The sequence below is a fragment of the Oscarella lobularis genome, chromosome 8 (genome assembly GCF_947507565.1).
Source record: "Oscarella lobularis chromosome 8, ooOscLobu1.1, whole genome shotgun sequence".
In the NCBI taxonomy this organism is placed as follows: Eukaryota; Metazoa; Porifera; class Homoscleromorpha; order Homosclerophorida; family Oscarellidae; genus Oscarella; species Oscarella lobularis.
The window spans coordinates 1,223,151-1,243,894 of record NC_089182.1 but is presented as its reverse complement, the minus strand read 5'-3'; the positions used below and the strand labels follow the sequence as shown (position 1 = coordinate 1,243,894).

The 20,744-nt window shown below is 46.0% G+C and overlaps 8 protein-coding genes across 10 annotated transcripts; 7 read left to right on the top strand and 1 right to left on the bottom strand.

The window, feature by feature from the left end:
- Window positions 1–102: 102 nt before the first annotated feature.
- Window positions 103–4,126, top strand: LOC136190207 (pre-mRNA-splicing factor CWC22 homolog). The gene is made up of 24 exons (XM_065978304.1): window positions 103–145; window positions 200–233; window positions 290–339; window positions 385–417; window positions 470–610; window positions 665–728; window positions 779–843; window positions 892–985; window positions 1,040–1,114; window positions 1,167–1,220; window positions 1,273–1,347; window positions 1,405–1,465; window positions 1,521–1,624; window positions 1,679–1,781; window positions 1,856–1,918; window positions 1,977–2,051; window positions 2,100–2,187; window positions 2,252–2,312; window positions 2,365–2,442; window positions 2,514–2,573; window positions 2,629–2,768; window positions 2,824–2,904; window positions 2,956–3,057; window positions 3,183–4,126. Exons 1-24 carry the CDS (start codon window positions 132–134, stop codon window positions 4,036–4,038), a joined length of 2,571 nt encoding a protein of 856 aa, XP_065834376.1. The 5' UTR covers window positions 103–131; the 3' UTR covers window positions 4,039–4,126.
- Window positions 4,127–4,263: 137 nt separating this feature from the next.
- Window positions 4,264–7,046, top strand: LOC136190214 (collagen alpha-1(I) chain-like). Of its 2 annotated transcripts, none has more exons than XM_065978314.1 (16): window positions 4,264–4,410; window positions 4,463–4,568; window positions 4,689–4,733; window positions 4,784–4,855; window positions 4,910–4,954; window positions 5,027–5,098; window positions 5,156–5,204; window positions 5,312–5,383; window positions 5,448–5,492; window positions 5,552–5,641; window positions 5,696–5,749; window positions 5,808–5,861; window positions 5,917–5,970; window positions 6,019–6,153; window positions 6,208–6,348; window positions 6,397–7,046. In XM_065978314.1, the coding sequence occupies exons 2-16, from the start codon at window positions 4,465–4,467 to the stop codon at window positions 6,850–6,852; spliced, it is 1,488 nt and encodes a 495-aa protein (XP_065834386.1). In that variant the 5' UTR covers window positions 4,264–4,410; window positions 4,463–4,464; the 3' UTR covers window positions 6,853–7,046. The 2 variants fall into 2 exon arrangements, with proteins under 2 accessions (XP_065834386.1, XP_065834385.1); XM_065978313.1 differs by having other exon boundaries at window positions 5,156–5,209.
- LOC136190208 (uncharacterized) lies at window positions 7,032–11,832 on the top strand. Of its 2 annotated transcripts, XM_065978305.1 has the most exons (18): window positions 7,032–7,133; window positions 7,190–7,313; window positions 7,368–7,540; window positions 7,703–7,833; window positions 7,889–8,130; window positions 8,184–8,307; window positions 8,371–8,503; window positions 8,571–8,666; window positions 8,729–8,898; window positions 10,249–10,373; window positions 10,421–10,586; window positions 10,640–10,713; window positions 10,793–10,864; window positions 10,921–11,062; window positions 11,118–11,269; window positions 11,326–11,432; window positions 11,484–11,622; window positions 11,674–11,832. In XM_065978305.1, the coding sequence occupies exons 1-18, from the start codon at window positions 7,084–7,086 to the stop codon at window positions 11,830–11,832; spliced, it is 2,379 nt and encodes a 792-aa protein (XP_065834377.1). In that variant the 5' UTR covers window positions 7,032–7,083. The 2 variants fall into 2 exon arrangements, with proteins under 2 accessions (XP_065834377.1, XP_065834378.1); XM_065978306.1 differs by lacking the exon at window positions 7,032–7,133 and having other exon boundaries at window positions 7,237–7,313; window positions 7,361–7,540.
- Window positions 8,547–10,333, bottom strand: LOC136190219 (octopamine receptor beta-2R-like). The gene is made up of 2 exons (XM_065978319.1): window positions 8,736–10,333; window positions 8,547–8,681 (listed from the first exon to the last, which is right to left on the bottom strand). Exon 1 carries the CDS (start codon window positions 10,116–10,118, stop codon window positions 9,036–9,038), a length of 1,083 nt encoding a protein of 360 aa, XP_065834391.1. The 5' UTR covers window positions 10,119–10,333; the 3' UTR covers window positions 8,547–8,681; window positions 8,736–9,035.
- Window positions 11,833–11,908: 76 nt separating the features above from the next.
- LOC136190222 (rRNA N6-adenosine-methyltransferase METTL5-like) lies at window positions 11,909–12,568 on the top strand. Its single transcript, XM_065978322.1, has one exon. The coding sequence runs from the start codon at window positions 11,909–11,911 to the stop codon at window positions 12,566–12,568; it is 660 nt and encodes a 219-aa protein (XP_065834394.1).
- Window positions 12,569–12,767: 199 nt separating this feature from the next.
- On the top strand, window positions 12,768–13,574 carry LOC136190223 (synaptogyrin-3-like). The gene is made up of 3 exons (XM_065978323.1): window positions 12,768–12,887; window positions 12,937–13,341; window positions 13,400–13,574. Exons 1-3 carry the CDS (start codon window positions 12,834–12,836, stop codon window positions 13,466–13,468), a joined length of 528 nt encoding a protein of 175 aa, XP_065834395.1. The 5' UTR covers window positions 12,768–12,833; the 3' UTR covers window positions 13,469–13,574.
- A 574-nt stretch (window positions 13,575–14,148) lies between these two features.
- On the top strand, window positions 14,149–17,652 carry LOC136190209 (dnaJ homolog subfamily C member 10-like). Its single transcript, XM_065978308.1, has 21 exons — window positions 14,149–14,344; window positions 14,400–14,460; window positions 14,508–14,612; window positions 14,669–14,719; window positions 14,778–14,863; window positions 14,927–15,052; window positions 15,107–15,275; window positions 15,329–15,372; window positions 15,430–15,543; window positions 15,605–15,691; window positions 15,746–15,859; window positions 15,918–16,023; window positions 16,079–16,215; window positions 16,268–16,384; window positions 16,431–16,532; window positions 16,590–16,745; window positions 16,800–16,933; window positions 16,993–17,191; window positions 17,241–17,366; window positions 17,426–17,506; window positions 17,563–17,652. Exons 1-21 carry the CDS (start codon window positions 14,171–14,173, stop codon window positions 17,587–17,589), a joined length of 2,316 nt encoding a protein of 771 aa, XP_065834380.1. The 5' UTR covers window positions 14,149–14,170; the 3' UTR covers window positions 17,590–17,652.
- A 29-nt stretch (window positions 17,653–17,681) lies between these two features.
- LOC136190213 (mitogen-activated protein kinase kinase kinase 3-like) lies at window positions 17,682–20,710 on the top strand. Its single transcript, XM_065978312.1, has 16 exons — window positions 17,682–17,782; window positions 17,833–17,936; window positions 18,010–18,053; window positions 18,100–18,199; window positions 18,269–18,457; window positions 18,588–18,923; window positions 18,980–19,041; window positions 19,094–19,191; window positions 19,242–19,430; window positions 19,489–19,550; window positions 19,599–19,688; window positions 19,747–19,872; window positions 19,926–20,126; window positions 20,176–20,279; window positions 20,340–20,504; window positions 20,557–20,710. The coding sequence occupies exons 1-16, from the start codon at window positions 17,773–17,775 to the stop codon at window positions 20,621–20,623; spliced, it is 1,947 nt and encodes a 648-aa protein (XP_065834384.1). The 5' UTR covers window positions 17,682–17,772; the 3' UTR covers window positions 20,624–20,710.
- The last annotated feature ends 34 nt before the right edge of the window (window positions 20,711–20,744 follow it).

Below are 20,744 nucleotides of genomic sequence, written 5' to 3'. Positions count from 1 at the left end.
TCGCTTGCCTAGAGAACCTCTTGACGAGCACGCGCAAGACATAAACGTACGCTGCAAGCGATGCCGTTTCCAACGCTCTCCGTCATTTACGAATCCGGGAAATGCGGTACAAGAGTCCCGGTGAACACAAAATGGCCGACGCCGCGTAAGTCTTTCTTCGTTTCGTCTGGAAACTCTGGATCAGTTTCTTGATGTCTAGAATTGCAGTTCGACATCGCGAAGACTCGTCACGGGTAAGAAATCTTTTTGGGAGCCCTTTCGGGGCAACGGCTCATCGCGTTCCCTCAAGGAATCGCCTTCCGGCTCGGAAAACGACGAAGCGCCTCGTCTCACAATAAAGTAAACTATCTAGAGCCTCTAAGAAAATCGTAATATCTTCTCTAGTCCTCCCGCCGCCCAGAAACTACGAGAACGAGAGTAAGACAATGAAAAACTCAATAGTATCGCTTTTGATCGAATCCGTGCGAAGCGATGGTGAAAAAAACGACTCGCACCCGCCGCCAGCGAAAAAGTCCAAACAGGAATCGAATCTAATGACGAAAACGGGCGGAGCCTACATTCCACCGGCAAAATTGAGAATGATGCAGGAGAGAATTGCCGACAAGAGCAGGTGAGTCGAAAGACTCCGAAACCTAATTTGGCTTTATCACTGAATTTATTGCAGCGTCGCTTTTCAACGTCTTGCTTGGGAAGCATTGAAAAAGAGCATCAACGGATTAATCAATAAAGTCAGATAGATGAGACTTGTTAGGGTTTGCGTATAAATTAAAATTTTCAGGTTAACACGTCAAATATTGCTATTGTCGTGCAAGAATTGATTCGGGAAAACATCATACGTGGCAGGTGCGGTCCTGATTTTATTATGTATCTGGTTTTTCAATTACATTTTAGGGGTTTGTTGGCTCGATCCGTTCTGAAAGCGCAGGCCGCTTCCATCACGTTTACTCACGTCTACGCAGCCCTTGTGGCTGTGCTGAATACCAAGGTATTTTTAGTGTACGGGATGAAGACACGCGCTCCACTAATTTCACTTTTCAAGTTTCCTCAAATTGGGCTACTCATTCTACGACGATTGATTCATCAATTCCGAAGGTCCTATCGTCGCAACAACAAAGTAATGAACAAATTGATATGAGGGTTCTTGTTGTGTAATTTTCTCTTCCAAGACTTTGTGTCTGTCCACTGCTACTTTTATTGCTCACCTTGTCAATCAACATGTGGTGGGTTCATTAGAAAAGGGCGACATCAATGTATGCTGATTGCGCTGTACAGGCTGATGATATTGTGGCTTTGCAATTGCTGCTTGTCCTGTTGGATAATCCCACTGATGATAGCGTGGAAGTAGCTGTAAGTCTGCGCTTCTCTGCTTTTGAGATCGTCCTAACACTGATTTGATCCTCCAAGGTTGGTTTCATGAAGGAATGCGGTCATCGTTTGGGAGAAACCAGCTCAGCGGAAGTCCATCGTAAATTGGACTTTGCTTGATTAACATACTTGCTTATTTTTATTTCCCATTATAGTCATTTTTGAGCGGTTCAGAAGCATTCTTCACGAGGCAAAGATTGACAAGCGCATTCAATACATGATTGACGTCGTATTTGCTGTTCGAAAAGACAAATTCAAAGTATGCTCGTAGCGCGCGTTGAGTTGCAAAGCAATTTCTCACAATCTTTTCCAGGATCATCCTTCAATTTTGCCAGAACTTGACTTGGTCGAGGAAGCCGAACAGGTGACCCACGTATTGGAAATAGAAGATGATGGCACCACAGAAGAGGAGCTGGGTGAGAATTGCAACGATGTGGATTGATTAATTAGTTGTGCAGTGATTCTTTGTTCCGTTTTTCTTTCTTTGCAGACGTTTTTACTCCGGATGCAGAATATATGCAAAACGAGGAGAAGTATAAAATCATTAGAGCAGGTATAGATAAAGGACGAAAGCAATGATTTCTTTAAATCAAATATTGACTGTTTCACAGATATCCTTGGCGAGGATGAATCTGGAGGAGGAAGCAGTAGCGAGGACGAAGATGAGAGTGAAGATGAAGAAGACGGTGCGGTGTAGGATAACCTGTTTAGTATAATCGTGACGGGTTCTAAAGAAGCGGCAAAAGAAACTCTCATTATCGATGAAACTCAATCGAATCTGACTGAACTGAGAAGAGTCATTTATCTCACGATAATGTCAAGGTATCGAACAAGCCCATCTCTCTTGTCTAGTATTTGTTTTTCAATTTTTTTTTATGTTTTGTAGCTTAGATTTTGAAGAGTGCGCTCATAAACTATTGAAAATGAATTTCCAACCGACGCAAGAGGTGACCGATCTTTTCATCTCATATCGTCACTCACTTGCGCGTACTTTTCTAGAGAGAGGTCTGCCACATGCTGCTCGAATGCTGTAGTCAAGAGCGATCTTACCTGAGATTCTATGGTCTCTTAGCACAGGTAAGGCAGAAAACATGCCCTAAATATTGGAGTTTACTCGTTCGATCACGACTCCGACTTTTCTTTCGCAGAGATTCTGCCAAGTGAATAAATCCTACGAAGAGCACTTTTGCGAATGTTTTCAGGAGCAGGTGAGAAAGATCTCCATTCTTCCGTTCATGAAAGCACGCAATTTTCGGGCTCTAGTACGATACCATTCATCGTTTGGAGACAAATAAACTTCGCAACGTTGCCAAGCTATTTGGACACCTGCTTCTCACCGACGCTATTCCGTGGACGTGCATGGTGTGCATTCATCTCAACGAAGACGAAACGACTTCTTCGAGGTACACTGCTGCTGGCTTTCGAATGAAATATTTTTCGAATCAATTTTCTTTCTAGTCGCATTTTTATCAAGATTCTGTTTCAAGAGCTCTCGGAATTTATGGGTCTTCCCAAGTTGAACGAACGTCTCAAAGATCCGTAAGTTAATGTTTGGAGAACTCGTGCGCGGCGTGACGTGGATGTGTTTAGAACGCTGGCAGCTTACTTTGAAGGTCTCATGCCACGGGACAATCCGAGAAACACGCGATTCAGCATCAACTTCTTCACGTCTGTTGGACTGGGAGGCCTAACGTAAGACATTTAAGTAATACAGTTTGGCACCTGGTTTTATTAATCGCTTGCTTCCTCCTCCCGGAGAGAGTATAGAACAGTATTTTCCGTTTTAAGCATTGGAATAACGTAGTTTCCTTACACAGGGACGATCTTCGCGAGCATTTGAAAAACGCTCCGAAAATGATAATGACTCAGCAACGACAAGACGTTGAGTCATCCAGTTCAGATGACAGCAGCAGCGATAGCGGCAGCAGCGATTCAGACTCATCTGACTCGTCGTCGCCGAACGAAAGAGCCCCACGTCGCCGTCACCGAGGTCACACGGATCAACGCCAAGCCGCCCCGCCGGCACCACGACGAGACGACCGGGATCGTCGTCGTCGTCATAGTCCCGATGACAGACAGCGAGACGACCGCGACCGGGATCATCGTCGTCATAGTCCCGACGAGAGGCGACGAGACGACCGCGACCGGGATCGTCGTCGTCACAGTCCTGACGAGAGGCGACGGGACGACCATGACCGGGGTCGTCATCGTCGCCATAGCAACAGCCCTGACGAGAGGCAACGGGACGACTGCGATCGTCGTCGTCGTCATAGCAACAGTCCCGACGAGAGGCGACGGGACGACCGTGATCGGAGTCGTTATCGTCGCCATAGCAACAGCCCTGACGAAAGGCGACGGGGCGACCACGATCGTGATCGTCGTCGTTCCAGCAACAGCCCCGACGAGAGGCGACGAGGGGATGCCGAAGAAAGACGACGGCAGAGTCGACGCCGCGACGACGAAGATCAGCAGCGCGAGCGGCAGCGTCGTTTGGATCGGAGGCGATATTTCGACGAAGACGAAGACAAAGACGACGATCGATCCGGACGTCGCGAAGAGCGTCCGAGTCGCCGGCTGTCACGCGAGCCGAACGACCAAGATCGTCGGCGGCGGCGGTCGCACGAACCGGACGACGATCGTCGATACCGTCGTCGTCACCGCGACGATGATTGAGAAGAGGGGGAAAGGTACACCTTTAGATTGAGGTTCAGTTTGGTACACGTACTTGGGGACCGCCTCGAGAATAAACGTTTCAAAAGAATGGGCTTTCCTTTGTGTGTGTAAGGACTTAGTCTCAAGGTCTTCAGGGAAATGCTGAGTAATTCCAGAGCCGTATATATACGAAATACTGTATATACGGCTCTGAGAGTAATTCGATTTGGCGCAGGCACTTTCTTGTTCGAAGTCTCCGCCTCTCCTACAATCTAATTTGTTTACGGTCAAAGAGACGCAGCCTCTCATATAACGAACGGCAATCGCCATGCTCGCCACCTTCAAAAAGGCTCTCCTCTTCCTCGCCGCAGTAACTCTCGTTACAGCGCAACGGTAGCGACACGAGCCGCGAGACGTTTACCCCACTCACGCACTTACCCTATAGCGATGAGACGGCATCAGAAGCGCCAGCACCGCCAGTGGAGTCAGCGTCCGATAGCAAAAATCTCGCCAACGGACTTTACGACTGTCCATGTACCAAAGGCGAACGAGTACGAAAGAGACCCAAACGACAAAGAGCCTTCGCGAAAGAGCCTCTGGCGCTAATGCATTAGGCGCGCGACCGCAAGACAAATGGTCCTCAATTCCATTTTCTTATTATGCAAAAATAGGGCGAAATCGGCTCTCCAGGTCATCCCGGTCCGCCAGGAGAGAGAGTGAGTGGTGTTCTTATCAAGCGCATTATTGTACTGTTACCTTTATACAGGGTTTGCCAGGGGTTGAAGGGGTGCGCGGACCGCAAGGACTTCCTGGGATCTCTGGCTCGGCTGGCGAGAAGGTGTCTTCTAGAAGCAGTAGGAGTTCTCGCAGTACATTTGTTTATTTGGTTTAGGGACAACAAGGTGATGCCGGCCCACTTGGAACATCGGGATCAAAGGCAATGCGAAGCTAAAAGCTCTATGCTATTAATTTTATTTGTTTTGATGATGATGCTGAATATGCGCTGCAGGGCGAGACCGGCGATAAAGGACAAAGAGGCGAAAAGGGGGAGAAGGGCGTGCGAGGCAACACGGGAATTATGGTGATGTCGCGTGCGTGCAAGTGTGCGCATTTTGAGAGGTCGACTTGCTATTGGCAGGGCTACAAAGGAAACAAGGGAGACAAGGGCGAGAAAGGCGGCAAAGGAAGTGAGGTGATTACTGCATGTACAGAGTCGCTATTATTTACTGTGGGAAAGGAAGGATTGTATTCCCTCTGACGGTGGCTAGAGGAAAAGAGCTGTTTGTTTTTGAAGGGTTTGCAGGGAATGGAGGGCGTCCGCGGTCCTGTGGGACCGCCCGGAATGCAAGGACTGCCTGGGGCAAGAGTGAGAACGTCGCTGTCTTCTTTTTTGCATCTCTTCATCCTGTATTGTTTCGCCCTAATTTTAGGGATATCCTGGAAAAGAAGGATTGATTGGGATACCAGGCAAAAAGGTGGCGCGCGACCGCAGTTTAGGTTAGGCAGTGCAAAGGAGGTCAGGTTTTCGTCTCAGGGTGACAGGGGACAGAAAGGAGAAATCGGGTTGAAAGGCAGCGAGGGCGTGCAAGGAATAAAGGGAGAAGTTGGACCAACCGGGCAAAGAGTGAGGATCACGCGTTACTAGGACGAGGTGCGCGCTCACTGGGATATACACTAGGGTCATAAAGGAGATGTTGGACAAAAAGGATCCAAGGGCGTTCAAGGCATTCAAGTGAGTGCTGAAAAAAGAGCTCTAAACTGCCGAATAATTAATTATTTTCTTAATTAAGGGTGAAAAAGGCTTAACAGGAGACAAAGGAGAAGTCGGACCTATGGGACCTACTGTATGAATTAAGAATTCTCATTGTTAACAATCACCTTCTCTTCTTTTCTCTGCAGGGATTCAAGGGATCAAAAGGCGATCAAGGCTTTCCTGGGCTGAATGGAATTCCGGTTTGAATAAATAATTTGTTCTTTTTCTATTATTTATATTCGTCTAAGGGAGAGCATGGCAAGCACGGTGATCCGGGGCGGAACGGGCTGCAGGGACCTCGAGGACCAAAGGGCAGTTCCGGAGCTAACGGGACAGCGGGAGCAAGGGGCTTTCCGGGTCCACCCGGACCCTCAGGACTTAGGGTACCCTGCGAATACAGTACGTACTTAGTTATACGGTACAGTTTGGTTGCCTAGGGATTTACTTTCTACAAGTACATGAGCCCGTTTTGGCTAAAGGAGAATGCTCGGTTTTTCGAGACGCCGGATTTGTCGGTGAAAACGCATTTGGTGTTCAAAAAGACAAGAGAAGAAAATGAAGACACGCCTTTATTCAAGGTAAAATTCAACCCTTTCTATTATTGACTACGAAACGTTTGAGAATAGGTGCAACTGACAAAAGAAGGAAAGCTGTCCACGGAAGTCACCTACATTGTCTCAATTCGCTTCTGGAAAGACAACTTGACCTCGGACAACGACTTTTACATGGCTCTCTGCGATTCGAGCATCTGCGCGGGCTTTCTCTATTGGGACAATAGGGTAATCGACGCTCACGAATTTTCTGCGGTCGACAGTGGCAGCTGTCACAATCAGAAGCGCTGGTCCTCGTGGACGAACGACAACGCTCGATTTTGGGAAATGCGTTTTGAGCTGACGAAGAGATACACGATCGGCTCGACGTGGAGCACTCGCATGGACAACGGATTTACGGAAATTTACACAGCTAAACTGAATCCTTTCAACGGCCTGTGGATAATGGCGTGTCGCAACAATTATGACGAGGAGTACGGCATTCATTTTATTGAGGTATCCGTGTTGGAAGACACGTACAGACTTGACTGATTTTCCAACCGGGAAGTGACTTCTCTTTGAGAGCACGTAGTTGGTTCTTTGCAGTAATGTAGTGTTGTAAACTGCAAACAAGCAAACGCAGTGGAAGCACTGCTAGTACTAGATCAAACCGCAATTTAATAAGCTCCGCTTATCATATTACCGTAGAGTGCCGTAACTTGAAAAGAAAACGTGTCGTAACAATAGCTGTACAGCACAAAAAGCCAGTTCTTTGCCGCTTAGATGTCGTATTTTAGCGGAGAGAACAGAAAAAGCGAAGTGAACGAGCTTCGGTACGTCGATTTCAAATGAGTCGATACGAAGTGAGGTCCCTTTTTCGATGCGCCAGGGCTCTCCTGCGAAATCCAGACATTCAACGAGATTCGAACAAGTGCAGATATGTCGTAAAAAGAGTGATTAGCTGCATGACGTCGGGAATCGACGTTTCGCGACTTTTCAGCGAAATGGTCATGGTAAGAGAGCCACGCCTCCTCGTTTTCTTTCAAGCGCACTCACAAAGATTCTAGGCCTCGGCGACGAACGATTTGGTTCGCAAAAAACTGGTCTATCTTTACATGAGCAACTACGCGGAATCGCATTCGGACTTGGCCCTGTTGGCCGTCAATACCCTTCAGAAGGACAGCAGCGATCAAGACCCGGCTATTCGAGGTCTCGCACTGAGAACCATGTGCTCGCTGAGGTAAAAAACGCAAGGCATATACGCAGTTGAGTTCACGTACATGTGGCAGAATAATTTTTATTTTGGGTATAATCGTAATTATCGTATTCCTAGATTGGCTTTTATTTTGGGTATAATCGTAGTTGCCACAGCAATAATATATAATTGATTATCGTATTCTAGATTGGCTAGCTTAGTGGAGTACATGCAGAGACCTCTCATGAAGGGCTTGGAGGATAGAAGTGGCTACGTACGAAAGACAGCCGTAATGGGTTGTCTCAAGCTCTTTCACTTGACGCCTGGCATCATTCAAGGTAATCATTCCCCAGGACCTCCTATGCACGAGTCATGACGCGACCGTTGGTGTAGAATTGAATCTCGTTGATCGACTCTACGCTATGCTTCGCGATAGCGACCCGCAAGTCGTTTGTAATTGCCTTATCGTTTTGGATGAGATTTTGGCCGACGAAGGAGGCGTCGTTCTCACCAAGACGCTCGCTCACTATCTCTTCGGTCGACTGAAGGAGTTCGGAGAATGGAGCCAGTGTCTGGTGATGAGAGTCTTGGCTCGTTATGAAGCTTCGGACGAAGAGGAAACATATGACATTCTAGTGAGAAATTATACTAGTCGACTTTCATTAATTAATAGACAGCGTTTTTTTAGAATGTTTTGGACGACAGGCTAAAACACGTTAATAACGGAGTTGTTCTCGGAGCAATACGTCTTTTTCTCGATCTAACGAATAATCTCTTTGATCTACAAGAGGACATTTATGAGAGAATCAAAGGTATTTGGGCATTCTCCGTGCGCGGAGACGCCACTTAATTATTAGGGGATTCTTTTCGTTCAGCTCCACTTTTGACGCTAATTGGCTTGGGAAACAGTTCGCCCGAAGTCGTATTCACGGGGCTTCATCACGTTCAGCTTCTCTTGATTCGGCAGCCGAGGCTTATGGATTCTGAATTTCGATCTTTTTTTTGCCGGCAAGAGAAACGTTTCCTGTTACACTCTCTCTCTCTATCTCTCTCTCTACTTCTTCTCTATTTGTAGCTATAGTGATCCCTTTTACGTCAAATCCCTGAAGTTGGACCTCCTTGTTACGATTTCGTCGCCGAGCAACGTTGTTGATATTGTAGAAGAATTGAGGTAAAATCGAGTCTTCTAAAAAGAGAATTTCTTTGCTTCTTTTAATACACTTTCTTTATCAGTGCTTACGCTATGGATGTCAATATCGAAATGGCGAGACGATCCATTCGCGCCGTGGGAAAAATCGCCATGTTGCACTCAAGCTGTGCCGATCATTGCCGAATGAAACTTCTCGCGTTGCTCTCGCTCGAAGTTAGCTACGTATCATCGGAAGTGCTCATAGTCATGAAAGGTAGGCGGGGTAACAGTGAAGAAAAAAAACCGTAGGGGTCCCACACTTAATAACATGTCTATAAATCTCTACGGTATCTAAGCACGTCCGTTTGTCTCTGAGTACTCTACTCCCCTCTCAATCCCTCCGGATTAGATTTAGCAGCACCTGGCCAGTAGTCGGACCGTTTTTCCTTTTGTTTGTATTCCCTTTCGTCTCGCCATTCGAACGGCGTTGCGTATCCAAAACAAATAGAGAACGGAATTGACGACGAAATTGAAATGAAACAACGTCATGAGAACGCTCTTCATTCGATCCGGAAACACCTTGATAATAATCACGCGAAATTTCTCCAATTCGGCGACAATAACGAAAGGCAAAGTGAGAACGATATTCGTCAGAACGACGGCGGTTACGAGCTGAAACGCCTTCGATCGAACGACACTCGTCGGCGACGTCGACTCGATTGCGTCGTTGGACTCGATTTTAAATTCGCTCTGTTTGTTCGTCGTCGTCGTCGTCGTCGTCGCGGACGACAGCGTCAAGGCGCTGCGTCCGAGATTGCGAGCGTGCTGCTCTTGGCGTCGTTTGTGTCGCATGACCAATCGAACGATAAGAGCGTACGCGACGACGACGCATACGACGGGCACGATGAAGGCGAGAAAATCGAAAACGGGCTGAAACGACCAATCGAAGGCATTCGTTTCTTGTTGCGTGTAGCGACACTTGGCTCGACGCGGATTCGATGCGAGCGGATAGAGAAGAAATTGACTCCAACCGCTATAGATGGGCAACGACGATATGAAGACGGCGACGACGACGATCGTCGCAATGATTGCGGTCACCTGCTTCTTTTTCAAACGACGATTCAACGGTCGCGAGAGAAGATCGTATCGATCGTAGGCGAGCGCCGCCATCGACCAATTCGACCAGAAACTCTGAGCGAAGTGAAGAAAGAGAAAGATGTCGCATAGTACGAGATGCGTCGTGTCGTTCGGAATCGGTCGTATGTACATATACGTGTTGAATATGCCGACGATGCCGCGCAGCCAATCGGCCATCGCCGCGTTGACGATGAGCGCGTTCGTCACCGACCGCAGTTCGCGTACGCGAAGGAGAACGAAGATGACGAACGTGCAGATGATCGTGACGGCGATCGACGGGAGGAGAACGACGAGACGAAACCAGTTGGGCTTGTAAACGGGAACGGTGTCGTTTAGCCACAGAGTTGTGTTATTCATTGTCGACGTCGTCGAGAAAGATTGACTATGGGCTCGTATATCGCGAGGGGGGCTTTTTATATTCGCGTTCCATCTGCGGCTTCCTGTTTTCTCAATTGTTTGCAAGTCGTCTTTATTTGTCTTTATTTAGATCTTGTACGCAAGTACGTCGATGCAGCTGACGACATAGTGCAGCACCTGCCAGCGAGCGCCGCGTTGGTCACCGACGCTGAGGGCAAAGCGGCTCTCATATGGACTCTCGGCGAATATGGCGAAGTACGTGGTCGCCTTGGAGGTTTCTATGCATAATTGCGTTCTATTAGCGTCTCCCCGATGCTCCCTACTTACTCGAGGAGTACGTCGGTGATGTGACCGACGAAGTGTCGGCTGTCGTTCGTCTGCAGCTGCTTACGGCGACAATGAAATTGTTCTTCAAACGTCCGCCCGAGTGTCAGAACATGTTGGGCCGTCTACTTCAATATTGCATCGGTACGCGGAGTTGATGATCAGACTACATACACATGCGTAAGCTCGCGCTTTAGACGAGGACGTCGATATGGATGTTCACGATCGCGCCGTTTTTTACTATCGACTCTTGAAGTGCAACGCTTCCGAAGTGCGTGCACGAGAACGTTTTTTGTTTTTTTCCCAATTAATTTAGCTTTCTTTTTCTCCCCGCCCCGCCCGAATCGTAGGCGAAGCGAGTCGTTGCCGGGCCCAAACCGGCGATAAACTTATTTACGGAAGATCGTCTTGTAGGTGTCAAGGTCTAGCGAAAAAAATGAGAGTATAGTGTCTGTGACACGGTAAAGTTTTAATATAGGACAAGCTCTTGTCTGAGTTCAATACTTTGGCGGTTGTCTACGGTCAACCGTCGACTAATTTCATTCCGCCGGAGCCGCCCTACACATTAGGCTCGCCGAGAGAAGGACAAACGCTCGCCGCCGCCACTGCAGCCGCTGCAGGTAAACGATTCCCCCGTCCCAATGCAAACAGAAGACGGGCACGTGCAATTATTAGACGATCGATTTGAACGGACGTTTACCGAGAGCACCGCTTCGGCATCCGGCTCCAGCGTCGACGGGGGGGATAGGGATCAACGGAAAGTCGGTGGCGACACGTCTTCAATTCCGATAGGCGTTAAGAGTGTCGTGGGAGATTTGGTCTCCTTGGTAACGTTCTTATAGCATCGGTATGAATTTAGGCTAAATTTTGTGTCGTTTCTAAGGACGAGTTTCTTGCTCCGGAAGAAACTCCTCCCGTCATCGTTCTGAATTCTAGTCCTAAGATAACTCCGACGGAGTTTGAAAGGCGATGGCTTGCCTTACCGCAGAGGTGTCGCAGTTAATTTGTCGCGGTTTTTTATTGTACCCGGAGTTTGTATAGTGAATCCGTGGAGCTTTGCTTGTCCGTAGTTCCAACGCCCGAGGAACTGGAACAAACCATGTTGGAATTTCGTATCGTTGCAATGGCTTCGAGTCCGGCCGGGCAACCGGTAATGAAATTCTTTTTTTATTCTCAGCAGGTACTTCGCATGAGCGCGTGCGCGGGACTTTTTTTGAATTCTCAATTTTAGGCGGATACGGAAACGTTTTTCTTTATCGAAGCCACTGTCGACGCTAGGAAGTCAATCATGACGGCTGTGTTCAAATGCGAAGATGCGGCTGCTCTCGGCGCATTCAAAGAACATTTTCGTAAGTCTTTGGTAGGAAAATGGATGCCTCTTGATTTTTAAAACATCCAAACTGTACTACACTAATATTGCCAAAGGGAAACTGGTTGATGAATGACGCATTCATCTCGTCTCTCATATGTCCCGTATAGGAATGAAACGAAAGCAACTCGTCGGCGCTTTAGGGAGCCTAGACGGCTTTAGCGAACCCAAAGTTCTTCTAGAACAGTACGCACTGCCTGCAGAAGTTGCGGCGGATATTCTTCGCGATGTCGTGCACCTCGGCTACGACGATCTGAGCGGAAAACTGGTCGCCGACTTGGGCTGCGGTTCTGGCGTGCTCGCGATCGGCGCCGCTCTTCTCGGCGCTCGCCACGTCGTCGCCTTTGACATCGACGACGATGCGTTGTCCGTCGCGAGCGAAAACGTCGCCGATATGGAACTGGACGGTCAGGTGGACTTCGTCAAGTGTGACGTCATAAATTTGAGATGTGGCGCCGGCAAGTTGTTCGACACGATTGTAATGAATCCTCCCTATGGGACGAAGAAAAACGAAGGTCGCGACGTGGAGTTTCTTCAGACCGCACTCCGACTGTGCAGGGGTTACGTTTATTCTATTCATAAATCGTCGACGCGGGATTATTTGGAGAAAAAGGCAAAGGATTGGGGCGTACCTATGACGGTAGACAAGACTTTCAAAAATTTCTCGCTTGAACTTCCTAAGACGATGCGCTTTCACAAGAAAGACGCTGCGTACGTGAAAGTTGATCTATTGCGGTTTGAGTGCTCAAAAAAGTGATGTGTGTGGAAATGAGGCATACAAAATTCAACATAGTGCTTTGTCTACATGTATTGTGTTTAACGACACTGACTTTGGGGTGTCAGGTATGAAAGTGTCCCGTTTTCTCCTATACTGTTTCTATACCAATGTCATTGCTTGATTGTCTTTAGCTTGTACCCAAGCAGCAGGCGTATTGTCCGGGAAATTGAAGTTGTGGAATGTGTGGTATTCTCATTACGCGTGAGCACTTTTAGGGGCGGTGTTTGCTATTTTGTTGCTGGCTATGAATCTTTCTGCTCGATTGATAGGCCGATTCGTTGCAAGAGTACTTGCCCTGGTGAGTTGCACTTTACTCTGAGACCCTAATCTCAAGGCTCCCTCTCTAGTTGTTTGCTATAATTGTTGTCGGCGTCATTGCCGACAAAGTGGCAAGCAGCTTTGGATCAACTGGTGTTTGTTTTTACGGTCTCAAGCAGTCCGATTTAACGGGGAGTGGGGCATGCCAATATGGCGAAGGCGTGGGCATCCTGACCATCATTGTAGCCATTGTCATGCTCGTCTTCGATGTTTTGGAAGTGATGAGGAAGTTAGAGTCCTTTCAGAAGCATATTTTCACTGCGGATGCTGTTGTGTCGGGTCTCTTGGCCTTTCTCTGGTTTGTTGGGTTTCTGTATCTAACTGTTCAGTGGGCAAACACCGACAAAGTTGCAGGCGACGTTGAAGTACTTCCGTTCAGCAAATCTGCCGCAGAATCAGCAATCGCTTTTTCTTTTTTTTCAATGGTAGCTTGGGTAAGACATCTCAGTTATTCGTAATGAGTAATTATGTCAATGTACTGTATTACTACAGGTGGCTCTTCTTGTACTGGCCATTATGAACATTAGATCAGCTGGATCAACTGGAGTGTCAAAGTCCTAATTCCTAACCGCTTTGCAAATTAGGTCAGCTGGAGTCAAGTCCTAATTCCTAATCGCTTTGTCTTTCTCAAATTTTGTCGATTAATTAAGCGCGCCTTGGTCAATTATCCGGGACAGCATAACGCACATCAGTGTCACGTGAAATCAGCGTCACTTCGACGATGCTCTACTACAAACTTCCTTTGTTCGGCAGAAAATGCTCCACCTGCTGCACGATTCTTAGTGTCTGGGGAATTATAATGCTGGTGAGAGAGAGTGGGAGGATTTCTGTGGAAATAGCCTCGTTACCGCGACACTTCGCTTTTCAGCTTCTTCTCGGCGTCTTCTTCAAAGTCGAAGCGGTTGCTTTATCCGAAGACGCGACAATTGGCTCGTCAACGTAAGTCTCGCTTGTGTTCGTTTTATTCTGTACGTGTTCGATGTTACTGTCCCGGATTAGAAACTGCTTTATCGCCGCCGGAGTCTACGGGGTCACTCTTTTACTGTCTCTGTGGCAGAAGGTCGCTTTGGATAAAAGGGAGAAGATGCATCGCTTGTAGTTGTACTCAACTTTCTATATATTTGTGTTGTGTGAGAATTTGACGTTACTTGCATGTGTATGAAATGTAAATGCAGTAAGCTACGTCCCCGTGGTCCCGTCCCCGTGCACTAAAACTACGAGTGAGCCGGAGAGAGCCAAAGAAGTGTAGCGCACGTTAGGATAATGATGTCGTGGCACGTCGGAAGCGTCGTAGCGCTTATGTTAGCTTTTCTCGTCTCTCTCTCGTTATCGGACGACTTCTATGAACGCCTCGGTGTCAACAAAGATGCGGGAAGCAAAGAAATTCGCCAGGCTTTCAAGAAATTGGCTCTGAAAACACATCCGGATAAAAACCCCGTATCGAATTTGTGCACTTTTTGGGGGGTGAAACGATTTGAATAGCAACTTTTAGGACGATCCAGAAGCGCACGAAAAGTTTCTGAAACTAAATCGCGCCTACGAAGTTCTAAAAGGTAAAATTGGATTTTAATAAATTAAAACGTTCTCTAACGCCGTATAGACGAAGAGCTTAGAAATAAATACGACCAGTACGGCGAAGAGGGATTAGACGAAAACAAGGGATGGGGTCGCTATGAAAGCTGGCAATATTATCAAGAAGAATTCGGTACAATTCATATAGGCCTATTTAATTAACGGACGAAAAATTCACTGATTATATAGGTATTTATGACGATGATGACGAAATAATTACGTTGAGTAAAATTGACTTTGGTGAGAAATTTATTTTGCGTGATGGTAAGGATGACGTCAGAATGGTTCGAATTTTTAGAATCTTCCGTTTTGAATTCTGGTGACCTGTGGTTTGTGAATTTCTTTTCGCCGCACTGCAGTCACTGTCACCACTTGGCTCCAACAGTAAGTTTATTATTATTATGATGATGATATTTTATAATTATAAAGTGCATTTGGGATTTTTAGTGGCGTGAAGTGGCTCGTGAACTCGAGGGAGTTCTTCGAATTGGAGCCGTGAATTGCGGAGACGAATGGAATCTTTGTCAGCAGCAGGGAGTAAGAAGCTATCCGTCACTTTTAATTTATCCTAATGTGAGAAAACGAGAAATTGGAATCTTCAGTTTATAAGTTTCTTATTCTGTTTAGCCGCAAAAATACAGAGGAGAAAGAACGAAAAGGAATTTGATTAATTTTGCAATGAGCTTCGTCACGGCCAACGTCATGGAACTAAATGCGTTGAATTTTAACGAGACAGTGAACGGAGAAGAAACCGAAAAGTCGTGGCTTTTGAACGTTTGCTCATCTGAGGAAGAGAGTGAGCTTATATGAGCGAGATTTTTATTGAATAAAATGGGATTTGGGCTTTAGATTGCATGGCTCTTCTTTCGCAAAGAAAACTAGCTGCTATTGTGGTATGAGTACATTGGTGAAACGCTCGATTGGGCTCCTCAATAATTATAGAGTTTTAGGATAAGTATTTTAAATTTGGCTCTATTGATTGTACTCTCGATCCGTCTCTATGCCAACAACTTAAGCGCTCCTCTGGGACGTTTGTTTACACGTTTCGCGACGGACCAATCAGTGTAGGGGCATTGTCTTGCCATTAATTAATTGATTAATTAATTAATTAATTGATTTTTAAAGGAATCGGATGAATCTCTTGATCCTCAAGAACTTTCTCGCTTTGCTCTTTTGCAGTTGCCTCTGCCTAAAGAAATTAATTCGTGGGCGGTAACAATTATTGATTTTGAAGTATAGTTTGTTTTGACTTCTCCGACGTGTCAGGATGTTGAAAAGGACGTCAGCAACGGCATCTATTGGCTTGTTATTTTTGTCAAGGAGATTTCGGATATCGAATTGGAAATGCGAAAGCTGTCTCCACTACTTGACAGCATTAACGTAACGCAGCGGGGATTTTGATACTTCAAAAGTCTAATTATGAGTGGTCTTTTGCAAGGTTGGATTCGTGAATTGCGATTCTCAGAGAAGTCTTTGCCAGAAACTTCACATGAAGGCCAATCAGGTGGCCTTCTATAAGAGAGGAGGCTTCGAACAGCATCACGGTAAATAGAAATCAATTAACGATAAATAGCATTTGTAGTCGGTTTATTGCAACAGGACGTCTTCTCGCCGAAGACCTTGCAGTTTTTGCTCGCGCCAGTTCTTCATCCCACGTGCTCGCCTTGACTCCAGATGATTTTCCAGAGAGAGTTATTAATCGAAGGGATCCGTGGGTTGTGGATTTTTTTGCTCCCGTAAGAAAAGACATCATAGATTTATCATCTACTATTAGTTCTGTATTCATAGTGGTGTCCCCCGTGTATGAGATTGTTGCCCGAGTTTCGAAAGGCAGCGCATCGTATAGGAAACAGTGTTAGCTTTGGCACAGTCGATTGCACCGTTCATTCGCATCTTTGCAATAAGGTAACAATCAAATCAATACAGGAATCTAATATATAGATAATATTAGATGAACATACGGTCTTATCCTACAACGATATTTTACAATCAATCTCAGCCGCATCAATTTCATGGCACTCACAGTGCAAAATCAATAGTTGAATTTATTGAGGTACTTCAAGAGAGAGTGTCGTCTGTATATTAATCCTACTGGTATCATTCAATGCAGGATACTCTCAATCCTAAAATGATTACCCTGACAACGTCTAGTTTTGACGAAATGGTCAGAAGTCAACAACGGGAAGAGGTGTGGCTTATCGATTTCTATGCTCCCTGGTGCGGACCGTGCCAGCAGCTAATTCCTGTTTGGAACAAAGTGGCTAGAGTAAGAAAAAGACAGGAAACGGTAGTCTATCTAATACTGATAAATAATAATTAGATTTTAAAAGAAAAAGCCAGAGTTGCTAAAGTCGATTGCGTGTCAGAAGACTCGCTGTGTCAAAGGGAGGGAATCTCTAGCTATCCGACAATGAGACTATACCCGTCTGGAAGAACAGGAACCGGGCATTATAGGTACAAAAATCAATACCGTAAACCGTGCCTCGTACTGTAGTATCAAGAAATCGTTTTAGCGATTATTCCGGATGGAGAGACGTCAATTCAATTCGAGCGTGGGCGATGGACTATTTGCCGTCGAAAGTCAAACTTCTCTCTATGAATGACATCAACAATGAAGTTCTTGAGGATTCTACTCCTTGGCTAGTTGATTTCTATGCACCTTGGTGCGGTCATTGCGTCCAATTTGCTCCTAATTTTGAAAGAGTTTCCGAGGCAAGTTAGAGAACTCACTTTACCTTCTTTCGGTTTTATGTATTGACAGCTGATGGAGGGTAAAGTGAAATGTGGAAAAGTGAACTGCGATGAACAAAGGCATCTGTGTAATCAAGCTCAGGTTCGTGCATATCCATCACTTTATTTCTACGAGGGAGCCAATGGACGCAGACAAGTAAGAAAAAGTTGTTGACTTTTTTTGAGTTGTTTTGGTCTAAGAAGACTTCTTCTAAGAATCTTGTGGGTGTCAGTATTGGTACTCAAAGTGTGAATGGGATAATAAATACTGTGCAGCAACATCTAAGTCGAAAAAAGGTATGTACAGTAATGATTAATTAATCGCCATTAATTATTGAATTATTGATTTTCAGAAAAGCGCTTCGCGCGATGAACTATAAAAGTTTCTTTACGCTCTCTATTCAGAATGTGTACGTTGTGATCACGCCCCTTTTTAAAACTGACGTTTTGTGCTGCCGGACAACGCGCGTTAGTTCGAGTTCGCGCAGTCGCAAGAAGAAGAAAAAAGCAGTCGATTGTCGCCGCTTTCGCCCTCGAGGATTACGATTCGTGGCGGGAATCGGATGGATTCAGGTAGACGATCCCGAAAGGCGCGAAAACACGTCGAATCGATTCGTAAACAGTGTCGGACGCGTCGACTGCGTCGACGCTGTCCACAATCGCCTACAACTTGTCGGAACTACGCAATCAGACGTCGCACGAGCGAACTGGCGTCGTTTCGATGCCTGTAAGCAAAATTTCTCGTCGTCTTCCTCAAAGGCGACACGCCCCCTCGAATGGATATTCCTCTTTCCCTATAGGGCAACCAGGTTCGAATCAAGTTCGAGTTCAAGCAGGAGAGAAAGTGCTGATATTTGAATCGGGTTATTTAATTTAATCATTTCTAAAAGGATTATTCTCATGTCGCGTCCGCTTCAATTTATGGATCTCAAAGCGAAGATCAAATCGATCTATAGCGTCGATTTGACCGTATTTTATTTCAACGCGGAAGTAGGACGACACGACGTCACGAATGATATATGTTATTTTTTTGTATTCTACTGTTTATTCTGTGTCTAGTTGAAGCAGACTCTTTCCATCACGTGTCAAGCCGATATCGATAAGGCGCTCTTGAACCTCGATCGTTCGCCGGCTCAGAAGAGTTTGAGAATCATTCTGATTCAGCCTTCTGATCCCGTCACGACTGTTGCCATGCCGACATCTCAGTTTTCACTCTCGATTGCCTCGAACAATAGAGGCGTTCAACAGGTAAGCATTCGTAGAAACTGAAATTGAAATAGCTGTAAAAGTTGATAATACCATAAACGGAAATAGTCCGTCAATCAGTTTGTTGTCAGTCAATTAGGCTATATATACAGAGTCCTCCCTTTTTTTTCAGAATTCATTTTTCCCGGCGAGATCCAACTCGCAGCCGTTCTTTCCCTCCTCCCCGGTCCTAAACTCGCCGCGACTTTCTCCTCGAACATTTCCGGGCAAAACTGCGGACGGCTTTCACCCGATCGACGATACGAACCCGCCCATGCATCCCTACCACCCGGGCGGACGAGACTCGCCGCCTCCGGGCCTCACGCGCGAACCTCCTGGACGTCCCCAGTCCATGTACTCCGAAAGGGCGAAAGAACTCTTTAAAGGTGGCGGCGGAATGTTTATAGCCGAAGACGACCCAGTCGGCGTTCTTCCTGAACCGGAACAGCCTCCTGGATCTTATGTCAGGGTGAGAGAAGTGTGGGTGATAATGTGATGAAAGACTTATAAGTCTCTTATATATAGAAGATTAAGGTGGCTCCAAGTCCAAATTCAAGTGGATCAACAACGGATATTAGTCAGACTAGGTTTGAACGCAATGGATTGTGTAACTAAATTTGATTATATTTTGTATCTTAGCGAGAGTAGCGGATATCGGAATTACGACGATCCGCCGAGCCGACCCGGGACATATCCGACGCGACGTCACACGTTCGACTACAACGCCGATCCCGAAAGTAAAGAAAACATTCACATAATCAACGAGAAATTAAAAAAATGTGTACAGAATTTCGAACGTTTCCGCGTCGTCATAAAAAGACGCGCCGAGCTGTTAGCGACGTGTATTTGGCCGAGTCTGCAGCCTCTCCAGAGAGTTTTACGCCTGACTTCTATTCGAGCAAAGAGAGCTTGTCTCAGGCGGGTTATTTGGACGCTGCCATGGCTCATTTATCAGAACTCAATCTATCGTCAGACCGTAAGGAATAAAAGGAATGTTATCACCGCGAATAAAGTGTAATTATTTCTATCTGTAGTGTTGAGTAAACCTGATGATTGGACGAAAGGGCGAGTGTTGGGTTCTGGAGCGTTTGGAACGGTTGATTGTTAAATGACTATTTTTAATAGTTATTAATCGGACATTCAGGTTTACATGTGTCACGATAGAAATACTGGACGAGAGTTGGCCGTGAAGCAAGTCGACATCACTCACGCTAACGATATGCAAGCGCAGAAGGTTTGGATTTTTTCAAAATGGAAATTGGTTTCTTCTTATCATTTGTTGCAACTGATAGGAGGTGCAAGCTCTCGAAACGGAAATGGAAATATATAGGAATTTGAAACACGATCGAGTTGTTCAGTATTATGGAACGGAGAGAACGGAGTGCGTTCTCTCCATTTTCATGGAATACATGCCTGGAGTGAGTCGCTGACGTCAGGAAAAAATGACGCGGTTATAAGATTATTTCTCTAGAGTTCTATTCACAATCTCCTGAAAGAACACGGTCCACTCACTGAAACTCTAACCCGGAAATACACTAGACAAATAGTTGAAGGCGTGGCCTACTTGCATTCCAAATGCGTTGTCCATAGAGACATAAAAGGAGCGAACATACTTCGCGACTCTTCCGGCAACGTCAAACTGTCCGACTTTGGTGCATCGAAACGACTTCAAGTAAGTGAATGGGATAGAACTTACATTTCCTATTGTGCCTCTTGCGCAGACAATAAGGACTATGTCTGGATACAAGTCGGTGCACGGGACGCCCTACTGGATGAGTCCCGAAGTGATTAATGGAAAAGGATATGGTAGAAAAGCTGACATATGGTATGGCCTCTAAGCCTCGTGATAGACGTGATAGACGTGATAGACGTTTTCTTCTTTTAGGAGTCTCGGCTGTACCGTGGTTGAAATGCTGACAACAAAGCCACCTTGGCATGAACTCGAGGCAATCGCTGCTCTTTTTAAAATTGCAACCGAGGCGACAAAACCAGATTTGCCCGATCACGTGTCTGAATGTGTGCGAGATTTCATAGCAATAACGTTGATTATGTATGGTTTTGTTGTCAATTGTTTAATTCTGATTTCATTTCTGGTTTTTTAGGGATAAAGAGACTCGACCTTCAGCTGATAAACTCTTGGATCATGGATTTGTTAGCGGTGTTCTGTAATTAGAACTATTTGTTTATGGGTTTTTATTCTTTTCTATGCAGGCAATTTTGGGGGGTTGTGCATGATATCACGTGAGAGACAATGGAGCCATAGACTAAATACGGGAATTCTAAGAACGTG